This window comes from Ascaphus truei, unplaced genomic scaffold (assembly GCF_040206685.1).
Source record: "Ascaphus truei isolate aAscTru1 unplaced genomic scaffold, aAscTru1.hap1 HAP1_SCAFFOLD_1958, whole genome shotgun sequence".
In the NCBI taxonomy this organism is placed as follows: Eukaryota; Metazoa; Chordata; class Amphibia; order Anura; family Ascaphidae; genus Ascaphus; species Ascaphus truei.
Window position 1 is genome coordinate 1 of NW_027454863.1, and position 13,366 is coordinate 13,366.

A 13,366-nucleotide genomic window follows, 5' to 3' on the forward strand; every position below is an offset into this window, starting at 1 on the left:
GGAGAGAGAGAGAGGGGACGGGGGAGAGAGAGAGAGAGAGAGGGGGGACGGGGGAGAGAGAGAGAGAGGACGGGGGGGGGGGAGAGAGAGAGAACAAGAGAGAGAGAGAACGATGAGAGAGAACGAGAGAGAGAGAGAACGAGAGAGAGAACGAGAGAGAGAGAGAGAGAGAGAACGAGAGAGAGAGAGAACGAGAGAGAGAGAGAACGAGAGAGAGAGAGAACGAGAGAGAGAGAGAACGAGAGAGAGAACGAGAGAGAGAGAGACGAGAGAGAGAGAGAACGAGAGAGAGAGAGAGAGAGAGAGAACGAGAGAGAGATAGAACGAGAGAGAGAGAGAACGAGAGAGAGAGAGAACGAGAGAGATAGACGAGAGAGAGAGAGAGAGAGAGAGAAACGAGAGAGAGAGAACGAGAGAGATAGAACGAGAGAGAGAGAACGAGAGAGAGAGAACGAGAGAGAGAGAACGAGAGAGAGAGAACGAGAGAGAGAGAACGAGAGAGAGAGAACGAGAGAGAGAGAGAGAGAACGAGAGAGAGAGAGAGAGAGAACGAGAGAGAGAGAGAACGAGAGAGAGAGAGAACGAGAGAACGAACACAAGCCCCATAGCGTAAAATTTAGACAGCACACAGGAGCAGAAGTCCTGCTGTAGACTGGTTTCAATGCCGCAGCCTCACAGACGCTCGGAGCGCGACCCGGCCTGATGGCGCTCCTGCGTGATGATGTCATGTCGGAGTCCTTACGCGTTTCGTCACACTTGGGCGACTTCTTCAGAGGGTGATTCAGACAGATATACGGTGATGTTCATTTACCCTATTGACAAACATAATTAGTCTATATAGAACCCTTCCAGACCGGATGGATGGATGTGTTTAATACACGATATGCTACAACTATACAAAAACCAGCTCATGCTTCGAATGGACATATATGCAATAAATTGCAAACAATACGTAAACCTATAGAAACATATTGTGACATATATGATTATATGTAAAAACCTGCTGTTATAAGTACAATTAGCACTCAGAGCATATGCCCACATATAGAACAATATAAGCATCAATAGCAATTAAAATGAGAAATTCAAATATATACCCCCAAGGCAGGCTGTGGGTAATCGGGCGAGAGCAGACAGAATGACGATTATTAATAATTAGACTAGAGTGCTCGTAATTGGACACTCGTTGTATCCACCGGGGGCCAAAGTGCCCAACTGGTAGATCCACACGTTTCCCTCCTACACAGGACCCTGAATCTATCGCCCCCTCATGTATGTATCTTTCATGCACATCTGCGTCGCCCCAAAAGCGGTCGCCTGATGGGGCTCCCCAAGGGCTGCACAGGACCAGCATGCTAAGGGTTAACATGTGCTTGTACTTTGTGCAACCCCACCCCCTGGAATGTTAATGAGGACAGTACTTTGTGCAACCCCACCCACTGGAATGTTAATGAGGACAGAACTTTGTGCAACCCCACCCACTGGAATGTTAATGAGGACAGAACTTTGTGCAACCCCACCCACTGGAATGTTAATGAGGACAGAACTTTGTGCAATTCCACCCCCTGGAATGTTAATGAGGACAGAACTTTGTGCAATTCCACCCCCTGGAATGTTAATGAGGACAGTACTTTGTGCAACCCCACCCACTGGAATGTTAATGAGGACAGAACTTTGTGCAACCCCACCCACTGGAATGTTAATGAGGACAGAACTTTGTGCAACCCCACCCACTGGAATGTTAATGAGGACAGAACTTTGTGCAACCCCACCCACTGGAATGTTAATGAGGACAGAACTTTGTGCAACCCCACCCCCTGGAATGTTAATGAGGACAAAACTTTGTGCAACCCCACCCACTGGAATGTTAATGAGGGCAGAACTTTGTGCAACCCCACCCACTGGAATGTTAATGAGGACAGTACTTTGTGCAACCCCACCCCCTGGAATGTTAATGAGGACAGAACTTTGTGCAACCCCACCCACTGGAATGTTAATGAGGGCAGAACTTTGTGCAACCCCACCCACTGGAATGTTAATGAGGACAGTACTTTGTGCAACCCCACCCCCTGGAATGTTAATGAGGACAGAACTTTGTGCAACCCCACCCACTGGAATGTTAATGAGGGCAGAACTTTGTGCAACCCCACCCACTGGAATGTTAATGAGGACAGTACTTTGTGCAACCCCACCCCCTGGAATGTTAATGAGGACAGAACTTTGTGCAACCCCACCCACTGGAATGTTAATGAGGGCAGAACTTTGTGCAACCCCACCACCTGGAATGTTAATGAGGACAGAACTTTGTGCAACCCCACCCCCTGGAATGTTAATGAGGACAGTACTTTGTGCAACCCCACCCCCTGGAATGTTAATGAGGACAGTACTTTGTGCAACCCCACCCCCTGGAATGTTAATGAGGACAGTACTTTGTGCAACCCCACCCCCTGGAATGTTAATGAGGACAGTACTTTGTGCAACCCCACCCACTGGAATGTTAATGAGGACAGTACTTTGTGCAACCCCACCCACTGGAATGTTAATGAGGACAGAACTTTGTGCAACCCCACCCCCTGGAATGTTAATGAGGACAGTACTTTGTGCAACCCCACCCACTGGAATGTTAATGAGGGCAGAACTTTGTGCAACCCCACCCCCTGGAATGTTAATGAGGACAGAACTTTGTGCAACCCCACCCCCTGGAATGTTAATGAGGACAGTACTTTGTGCAACCCCACCCCCTGGAATGTTAATGAGGACAGAACTTTGTGCAACCCCACCCACTGGAATGTTAATGAGGACAGAACTTTGTGCAACCCCACCCACTGGAATGTTAATGAGGGCAGAACTTTGTGCAACCCCACCCCCTGGAATGTTAATGAGGGCAGAACTTTGAGTTCACAGCTGCACTCATTCTGAACCCTCAGTGTACAGCTGCGTCGCCCCAAAGGCGGACAGCCCATGGCGCAGCCAAAGGGTGTGAGACGTCTGCTGATGTTTAGTGCTGAGATCTTAGACCTGGGGTGCCCTGTTCCATTTTTTTTTCTCTCTCTCACAATGTCACCACCATTACCGTCCCCCTCACGCTCAGAAGTGTGTGACTGGGCCGTGGAGCTACAGGTGCCGCCGCTCCACGCGCTCGCGGTGAGCCGGGTTCCTGTTGATACGCCGTCTTCATCCATACCACTGGCCTTGAGGCAGCACCCACATATCCGGCATGATGCCAAAATAAGAGTGTTAGAGCGACGTAAGGATGCGGACCGGGAGTATTGCTCCGTGTTAGTGAGTATAGGGAAGGATATAACTGAAGATCAGGGTCCGTCCAGCTTGTGGCTCACGACGTCCACCGGGTCTTGCTGTATTGTTGTCTATCCTGAACTGGCCATAAAATCAGAACCCGGCAGTTCCCGCACGAATTTACAAGAGGTTGCTATGCACACATCGCCTTCCCCCTCTGAACGTGATCGCGGGGCCGAGATGGCCTCACACGCCGACTACAGCCCACCATTAAGTATGGCCAACTCGTCCTCTAAACCTGGGGACGAGATCCGAATGCTAGCTCAGGCCCTCCTAGAAATGGGGCCGTCCCGATCCGAAGCTCAGACCTCGCAACAGTATCGCAAGCTAAAAATCTTTTCAGGAACCAGGCCGACCCCGACGGGCGAAGAAGCGTTTGACGTCTGGAGAGAGTACGCTTCTCAGGTCCTAGAAGAGTGGACGTGCTCTGAGCTGGTGAAGCGACAACGCATAATGGAGTGCCTGCGCCCTCCCGCATCCACCACCATACAGATGGCTAAAGATCAGCATGCGGACGTCACCGCCCATCAAATGCTAGAGACTCTTGTGCGGGCATACGGGCGAACCGAGGACCCAGGACACTTGATGAAGCGGTACCTCGATCTTTGCCAGAAAGACGGAGAGGAGCTATCGGATTTCCTACAGCGGATTCGAGCAGTCTTATGGGAGATGCGAAAAAGGAAAAGTATTACGGCCGCCGAGGTGGATGAATATTGCCGTAAGCAATTTCTGAGAGGAGCTCTACCCGAACATCATATGGTAATCATGATGAAGCGCTCTTCGATGCGAGGTGACCCCCCTTCCTGGGAGGAGCTAATGGATGAGATAAAAGAACATGAAGCCTACGCCCAGTTGCACACTTCCAAGAAGACTAAGTAGCCCTCCACAAGTGAACCTTCACGGGCTGCTGCGGCAAAGACCAAGAAAGCCCCGAGTCAGGATGATGAGGCCGCAACCAAGGGCTCGGGTTCCACATCTAGACCCGCCAGGGAATCATCTTCTCCGTACAGGGGTCCTCCTGAACGAAGAGAACTCATTTGCTATACCTGCGGTAAGAAGGGCCACTTCTCCCGTGACTGTCCAGAAAGGGAGGACCCCCCGGGGGAAAAACCTCCCGACAGAAGGCACCCAGCCCGGTCGATGGTATGCCGAGTACAAACTGCCGGGTCTGACGTGGAAACCCCTCCGGGAACCACCGATGCCCCTGCGGAGGCCGGCCCCGGGGATGACACCTCCAACCGGGAAGCTTACAGCCAAGTAGGCCCCGCAGCTATCGTGCGGGTGTTACTAGAAGGGATCTATGCGTCGGCTCTACTGGACACGGGGTCACAAGTGACCATCATATACCGCCCGTTCTATGACCAGCACCTCAGACACTGCCCCCTGGGAGCGGCCGATCATGTGAAAGTACCGGGGTTAAGTAATGAAGACTACCCCATCGATGGGATTGTAAGGGTTCAAATGGAAATACCCCAACTGAACACCGGCAAGACCCACTCCATGCTTGTAGCGGCGCTGGTATGTCCGGAGCCCCAGGATCAGTACAAGTATCCGATCATCCTGGGTACCAACACCGACATAGTGCAAGCGGTGGTTCGAGCGTATCTGAAAGAGACTAACGAGTTGCCGCTAGCCACCTCTCTCCTAGATCCGGTCCTACGAGAGGAGTGCAAACGGGTATATGCCCTGGAGCGTCACGGGGATCTCTACAACCGTCAACGCGGACTGACGACCATATTACCAGGGGGAGCACAAAGAATGGCCGTCTGGTGTTGTTATCCCGAACGAGATGAGTGCGATCAGCTGTTCTCTCTGGAGAGTACGCCTGAAGAAGAAGAAGTTCGGAGAGGGTATAGGGTACTACCCGAAGTGAGGGAGTGGGCGACTAAGATCCCTCTACGAACCCATGTGTATGTGCAGAATCTCTCCCCCTTCCTGATGGAATTTGATGCCGACCAGAGTTTGGGTTGCATATATCCGGTCAGCCCGGTAGAAAACTCGCCTCAGGTGAAGGCGGCGGCCGTGGATGAGCGGTTAGTCGATCTGGATTTCAACTTCGGTGAGTCGACGATATCCACCAAGTGGAAAGAACGGCTGGCAACCCAGTTGAATCAACGACGACATGTGTTCTCCACGAGTGAGATGGATGTGGGGTGCAGTCGCAGCGCCCAACATAACATTCGACTGAGTGATGCCACTCCGTTCCGGGAACGCTCTCGTCGCATCGCCCCGCGGGATGTGGACGATGTGAGGAACGTCATTCACGATATGGAAGATGCCGGGATTTTGACGGAGTCCCGGGGGCCATACGCGTCGCCCATAGTGGTGGTGCGTAAAAAGAACGGGTCCGTACGCCTGTGTGTCGACTATCGAACTCTGAACAATCGTACGATACCGGATCAGTACAACCTCCCTCGCATTGAAGAGATCCTGAATGCGCTGAATGGAAGTCAATGGTTCAGCGTGCTCGACCTCCGATCCGGGTACTATCAGGTACCTATGACTGCGGAGGATCAGGAGAAGACAGCTTTCGGCTGCCCCTTGGGGTTCTACCAATTTACGCATATGCCCCAAGGTATATGTGGGGCGCCTGCTACCTTCCAACGACTGATGGAGAAGACTATCTGGGACATGAACCCTCGGGAGTGTCTCGTCTATCTGGATGACATCATTGTCTTCGGAAGAACTCTGGAGGAGCATGAAGAGAGGCTGCTCAAAGTGATCGACCGTCTCGGGAAGGAAGGGTTGAAATTGTCCCTAGACAAGTGATAACAAAATTAACTAAGCATATACTAAGCGTTCAACCTATTAATCTAACTTACAAATACACTTTAATGATAAATAAGTGCTCTAAAAAAAGTGTTGGAACCTCCTATTCAGGAAATACCAATATGGGAATTCCCACAGGCTAACTTAGCAGACTGGGAAATGGATGCCTAGGATTGGGAAAACAAACCTATCCACAAGGTAAGTACAACAGTTGCAAAAAATACACAAAATACAATTAACAAACAATAAATAAAACAGATTAATCCTTGGCGCACTATCGGGTATATAAACCTGACAAAATATGAAGTCCCAAAATCTTGGTAGTGGGGATGGTGAATGAGTCCAAAATCCGATCACACTTAAGTCCTTTAGAATGGCAGAACCAGATCTGAATTCATACAAGACAGAACAACCATTGCGCAGTATCTTCTGGTCAATCGTGATCACCCCCACCGTTGCCAGCTACTTACTTAAAAATAGATAATAAAGGGCCTCAAAAGGTATCTTTCACTTCCTTCCCGGCTGGCTGTACATATATGTGTTGTCAGGCGATGTGACCTCTCTTCAGATACACGCTCGCAACACCATACACCAAAATGCAAGGAGAAATAAGGCACCAATGGTATGATACCGTAAAATTTAATAAAAATACTACTGGGCTAAACAACAGTACACTCACATGCCGTTAGTCCCTACACACAGGATACAACGTGCCGTCTGCTTTCATGAGAGGATGCCGGGGTGATGCAGATGGAGGCTGGAGTGAGCGTGAATCCCCGCTTCGTGGCCGCGACTCGGAGCGCCTCGTCCTCCTCCGATGACGTCTGTGCTGATGCGCCCCTTCTCCTCCCCAAGCGTAAGCACGCTGTATCACGTCTAACAAACTCCCTAGACAAGTGCCGGTTTTGTCACACCGCGGTGACCTACGTGGGGCACATTGTATCGGCTCAAGGGATCGCCACCGACCCAGCCAAGGTGGAAGCGGTTGTGAACTGGCCGCGTCCCGAGAATGTCACAGAACTACGATCCTTCCTGGGGTTCTGCGGGTACTACCGTCGCTTCGTGGAAGGGTATTCGAGTAGAGCTAAACCCCTGAACAATCTGTTGAAGATATACCCCGAAGAGACCGGAAGGAAGGCTGTATTGGCTCGCCAACCGTTTGGTGATAAATGGACGTCTGAGTGTGAACAGGCCTTCCTGAAATTGAAGAAATGTCTGACCGAAGCGCCGGTGCTTGCGTATGCTGATCCCGAACAGCCATACGTTCTGCATGTGGATGCCAGTCTCAATGGACTGGGTGCCGTCCTGCACCAGAAGCACCCCGAGGGCCTTCGGCCGGTAGCCTACATCAGCCGCAGTCTGACCCCCAGTGAACAGAGATACCCCGTCCACAAGTTGGAGTTCCTGGCTCTCAAGTGGGCGATCACCGAGAAGCTCCATGACTACCTGTACGGAGTGACGTTTGAGGTAAGGACGGATAACAATCCCCTCACATACATAAATACCTCGGCCAAATTAGATGCAGCAGGACACCGATGGCTGGCCGCTCTGTACAATTACAGCTTCTCAATGAAGTACAATGAAGTACAATGAATGTCGGGGCGGACGCCCTCTCCCGAAGGCCAGGGCTAAGTGCTATTCCAGATGATGAGGAATGGGAGGACTCCCAGGACCCGGAGTGCGAGCTATGTGTAGCATGGCCGCCATCGTCAATGACCAAGTGGCCTTCTCAGAATTAAGGGTGGCAGATTCATTGGGATGTCGGTCGCAGGCTGTGCCAGCCGCCTACTGTAACCCAAAAGGAATGAACATAACGCAGGACAAGGTGTTACGGTGGAAAGATCTGGTAGACTACCAAATACGAGATCCTGTCGTTAGTATCATCAGGCAAGCCGTTGAAAAGAAGAACCCAGCCCTTCTGAAGCATGCCCCCAATGACTTGGTGGCCTTGCTCATGCGGGAAGTGGACAAATTCGAAATAGACAACTGCTTACTCTATCGGGAGGTGCAATACCACAACCACCGGGATAGGCGACAACTAGTCCTCCCTAAAAACTTGCAATACATGGTGTTGAAGTCCCTACAGATTGAGCATGGACATCTCGGAATAGAAAAGACCTTTGGGTTGGTCAGAGACCGCTTTTTCTGGCCCATGATGCGAGAGGCCGTCGAACGCCACTGTCGCCGTTATACTAGGTGCATACAGCGTAAGACCCTGCCGACCGGAGCAGCCCCCATGGGCCATCTGAAGAGTTCTGGTCCCATGGACCAGGTGTGTATGGACTTCCTGTGCATTGAGCCCGATAGCCGGGGAATAAGCAACGTGCTGGTCATCACGGACCATTACACCCGGTATGCCCAGGCCTTCCCCACGAAAGACCAGAAAGCCATCACCATAGCAAAAGTACTATGGGAAAAGTACTTTGTGCACTACGGTCTCCCCAACCGTCTTCACTCCGACCAAGGGAGGGACTTCGAGAGTATGTTGATCCGAGAACTGCTCAAAATGCTGGACATTTCTAAGTCGCGAACGACCCCGTATCATCCCGAAGGTGACGCGTTGCCAGAACGATTTAATCGAACCTTACTTGACATGCTCGGAACGCTAAAGGGTGCTCAGAAAACCGAATGGAGTCCACATGTAGAGGCCCTGGTTCACGCGTACAACTGCACCCGACACGACTCAACTGGGTTCTCCCCGTACTTCCTCATGTTTGGACGAGAGGCGAGACTGCCCGTAGATGTGCGCCTTCGCGTATCGACAGATGGGATACACAACGCTACCCACTTCAAATACATGCAAAGACTCAAAGACAGCTTGCAGCAGGCCTATCAACAGGCGGAGAAGTCTACAGCTAAGTTGAACGCTGACAATAAAAGGCGATACGATCATAAGGTCAAATATCGGGAACTTCGTCCAGGAGACGCTGTGTTGCTTAGGAATCTGGGAGTCCCGGGAAAACACAAATTGGCCGACCGATGGAGAGACGGAGTGTATACGAAAGAGAGTCTCAGATGCCTGGCCTCCCGGTCTATCCCATCAAAGACACTGAAGGCCGGGTAAAGGTATGGCACCGCAACCATCTTCTCCCCATTCCACAAGTGGGAGACGAAGAAGCAGAAATACTGGCCACACCGCTCAATGGTGAACCCGACTTATCAGAGGTGGGTCAAGAGACTGTTGATAACGAGACCCACTCTGAAACTCCTGAAGATCCTATGGAAGGACCCTCTCAAAGGGACTACTCCACAGAAGGGGCATCTCCCAGAGGAGCTACGGGTAAAGGGCCCCGTAGGCCAATGCCTACTAAGGTGGCACCAACAGGCCAGCCTTTGGATGCACAGAGCCCGTGCTTTGTGCCTAACAGAGACTGTTCAGAGACATTTCTCCCCTCAAGGGAAGAGGCTGAGCCTCAGGACTGTGTTTATTACTCCCCCGAGGGAGTCGCAGAAGAACGGCCACGCAGGAGCCAAAGAGTAAGGTACCCTCCAAACCGGGTAACCTATGATCAAATTGGGGCACCCCATTATGAGGCTCAGCAGTGGGCTCGCGGCAGAGTGCAGTCTGCCATTGTGATGTTCAATGAAATGTGCAATCTGATCTAGAGTTAATTAAGATCGTATGTGGTTGTTGCATTTTTATTATATAACGATGTTGTGCCATTTTCATTATATAACTTCTGTACATAGTTACATTGTTGTGTCCCAAGCGGGGACATGGGGGATTTTACCAGGGGGAGGATGTAGCTAGGTCACCCCTCTTGCCTGCAATCTTCCTCTTACCTTCCTATGGCCAGGATCGATGGCCGGTGCTGCCGGAGACAAGAGGCAGACCCGACGGCCATTTCGGAAGGTGGGGGCCGGAGCAGGGAGCAGCGCGTCTCCTCCGGTATGCGGCCGGTTGCCGGGGACGCGATCGGGCCGTTGCTAGGGTCCCGGCGGCTCACGGAGCAGGGCGCCGCCATTGTAAGTGTTGTTGCGCATGCGCAGGAGCCAATAGGGCTGGAAGATGACTGTGCAGAAGGAAAAGGATACATTTCGCGGGCTTGCAGCACGTTGGCAGTTGGTGATTGGAGCAGCTAGGGGAAGGAGGTAGGGTGCAGGAGTCAGTGACTCCCTGCACTAGGCCAGCAATCCCCCTAGGCCCCAGATAGCCCTGAGTCACCATAGCTGAGTGTTGTAGGGACAGGCCCCAGGTTAAGGACTCTGCCCCATTAGCTATTTGTTAGTTAGGGAACAGCGGACGCTGCGTTTCCTGCGGAGAGAGCTGGACTATCTCCAGGGTGGGATCGCCCCTGACGGATCATCCTGCGGTGGATCATGGATATCGTGTAGGAGCTCGCCTTGATCCTTTGTGAAGCCGTTGCAGGTCCGAGCACTGGAGGTAATCCATAACATCAAGTGCACCAACAAGGCCTATCACCAGACACAGTGGCTGCGCAGTCACACACACATTTATATGACTTGGTAGTGCGGGACATTGGGTGGAGTTACTGGACACGGGGTGCGATCATCCAGTGGAAGGTGGCGCATAAAGTGTTGGCGTCCGCCGTGGCGTATAAAGTGTTGGCGTCCGCCGTGGCGTATAAAGTGTTGGCGTCCGCCGTGGCGTATAAAGTGTTGGCGTCCGCCGTGGCGCATAAAGTGTTGACGTCCGCCGTGGCGTATAAAGTGTTGGCGTCCGCCGTGGCGCAAGATAGCGTTAGCGTCTTGAGAGACGCCGTGGTTCGTGTCTCCTCTAGGGAGGGACACCGGTTAATGTTGTATGTACGTATGTTTTTATGCTCACAAGTAAACGGTATTGGTTATAATACATACAGTCTATGTGTTTATTGTGTGATGTCCTGCGAGGAACAATTCCCGCTTTGCTAGGAACCATCGCGGGTGGAGGCGCTGCACCGAGTACCAGAGTACTATTAGTCTTAACATATTGCCCAGGTTCCCCGTGGCGGAAGCTCAGCCCTCCTGTGAGCCAAGTTTGTTTGAGAAGGTACCCGGGCGCTATCTCTATGTAGCTTATCTGATGTGTAGAAGTATAAAAAGAGTTGTGTAATACTGCCTGTAAATGGTTTTCGAGTGGTCTCCTCTTGTGACTCGGAACCCCAGCAGGATCTATCCGGGACCCTTATAGGTAATGAATACAAAAAGGATGGGGGAGCACAATGGTTGGAAACAGGCAGTGTTATAGAGCTGGTAATTGCTCTTTAAGGTGAAGCAATTATATCTTGAGCGGGTGTGGTGGCTCAGGTGTCTAATATCTAATTGGATGGATAGGCACACATGGGTATATGTGTGTTGGTGTGAAGGTGAAATAAAATAAAGGTATATAAAACTTACACGGCCTTGTGTAAGCCCTGTCACGTCAGGGTTTCTTTGGGAGTCCCGTGTGCTTCTGATGAGGCTTTTCTTCTTGCGATGCGGGTTCTTCTTCTTGATGTAGCGGCCACTTACTCCGTTGGTTCACAGTGCCACTCCAGGGGGATTTCCTCTCGTATAAATAGAAAGGAGGATAGGGTTAACACATATAATTATATATACGTCAATGTGGGGGGGGGGATGGTGTGTTTTATAAACCACCAAGAAGATTGTATACTATATATTATAGTTTAGCACTCACACGGACTAGTGTGAGTGTAATCCTATCTTGGTATCTTGTTCACTTATAGGTGTTGCCCAATCAAATATCAGGTGATGAAAGGGTGGGGTATGAAGGTATTAGCGGTAAATATAACACAATACTCACACGGGCCAGTGAGACAAGCAGGTAAAGCACCACACCTGGTAAAACCGTATGTTCTCCGCACCCACACTATATCTGCGATTGGGGGGGGGAACACCCGTTACATATATATATATATATATATATAAAGCAGAAAATAGCCGCGTTAGTCCAGTTGCTATAGTGCAGAATAAATGAGTTCTTCAGTATTAGGTGAAACCTTTTTTATTGGACTAACAATTTATGTCATAGGACAAGCTTCCCAGAGTTCTCCTCTCCTTCAGGTCAGGCAATTGCTGACTGTGGGAAGCTTGTCCTGTGACATAAATTGTTAGTCCAATAAAAAAGGTTTCACCTAATACTGAAGAACTCATTTATTCTGCACTATATATATATATATATATATAATACACATTTGAATAATAAGATTATACAGAACATTTCATATACTTAACGTGATGTGACATCACCATTCCAATGCACTGCTGTATGACGTCACGTTACTATTTGCATGGCAAATGACGTCATAAACGATCACGTGGTTTAAAACGTCACTGACCGCGGAGGGGGAGGGACTTGGCGTTGCCGCTTTAAGAGCCGGGGAGCGCGGGCACGCGCGCGCAGAGCTTCTGTTATAGCCCGCCGTGCGCGCCCCCGCTCGCAGGATCCAAGATGGCGGATCTCCTCGGTTCCATCCTCAGCTCCATGCAGCGGCCGCCGCAGGTCGGTGACCAGGAGTCCCGGCGGAAGGCCCGAGGTGAGTCCGCTGTTCCTCCCGGGGCCTCTTCCCTCCCAGGCTTCCTTCCTCCCGGGCCTCTCCCCCTCCGGTCTCGCCGCCACCCGGGGCTCCCCCTCCGCCGTCACCGGCGTTCCCGCGACGCGTGATTGGCTGGCTCCCCTGTCGCTCACGTCTCCAGCAATGGTTACAGGTTGCTAGGGGGTATCCCTGCGCTGTGATTGGGTGAAAGCAACCTCCCCCTTCTCCCCTCCCACTGCCGAGGTACTGCAAGCCTGTGTTGTGATTGGTTACGAGCAGGAGGGTCCTTTACTCTGATTGGATGACCCAGCATTCCATCACCTTGAAGGGCGGGTCTGCTGCCCAGCGCCTTGGCCCACTTCCCTGCTTTACCCAGGGCTCTCATTGGCTGCTCCCTTTGTCAATCAAACCTGTTTAAAGGGCCAGTCTTCCGGTGAAAGCGCTCAGCCATGTAACCTCTTCACCCCCATAGACATGCCGCCTCTCCTAACCCCCAACCACTTACTGCCCCGTATATGGCAATACCCCCTATAATGTATGTAAAGTATTGGCCACTAGATAAGGTAGCTCCCCTATAGGGTACAACCTCCCCCTCCCATATAGGGTACAACCTCCCCCCCCCAATAGGATACAACCTCCCCCTCCCAATAGGATACAACCCCCCCAATAGGATACAACCTCCCACCCAATAGGATACAACCTCCCACCCAATAGGATACAACCTCCCCCCCTAATAGGATACAACCCCCCCAATAGGGTACAACCCCCCCCCCCCTAATAGGCTACAACCTCCCCTCCCCCCCAATAGGCTACAACCTCCCCTC

The 13,366-nt window shown here is 51.4% G+C and overlaps 1 protein-coding gene and 1 long non-coding RNA gene across 2 annotated transcripts in view; one reads left to right on the forward strand and one right to left on the reverse strand.

The window, feature by feature from the left end:
* Window positions 1-409: 409 nt before the first annotated feature.
* Window positions 410-12,802, reverse strand: LOC142477115 (uncharacterized). Its single transcript, XR_012792182.1, has 3 exons — window positions 12,236-12,802; window positions 11,404-11,552; window positions 410-812 (listed from the first exon to the last, which is right to left on the reverse strand). It is a non-coding gene; the product is annotated as an uncharacterized LOC142477115 (long non-coding RNA).
* Window positions 12,388-13,366, forward strand: part of SPAG7 (sperm associated antigen 7) — a 37,604-nt gene continuing 36,625 nt past the window's right edge. The window contains exon 1 of the mRNA XM_075582164.1: window positions 12,388-12,542. Within this exon, the coding sequence (XP_075438279.1) occupies window positions 12,458-12,542 (85 nt within the window). The 5' untranslated portion in view covers window positions 12,388-12,457. The remainder of the gene's footprint in view (window positions 12,543-13,366) is intronic.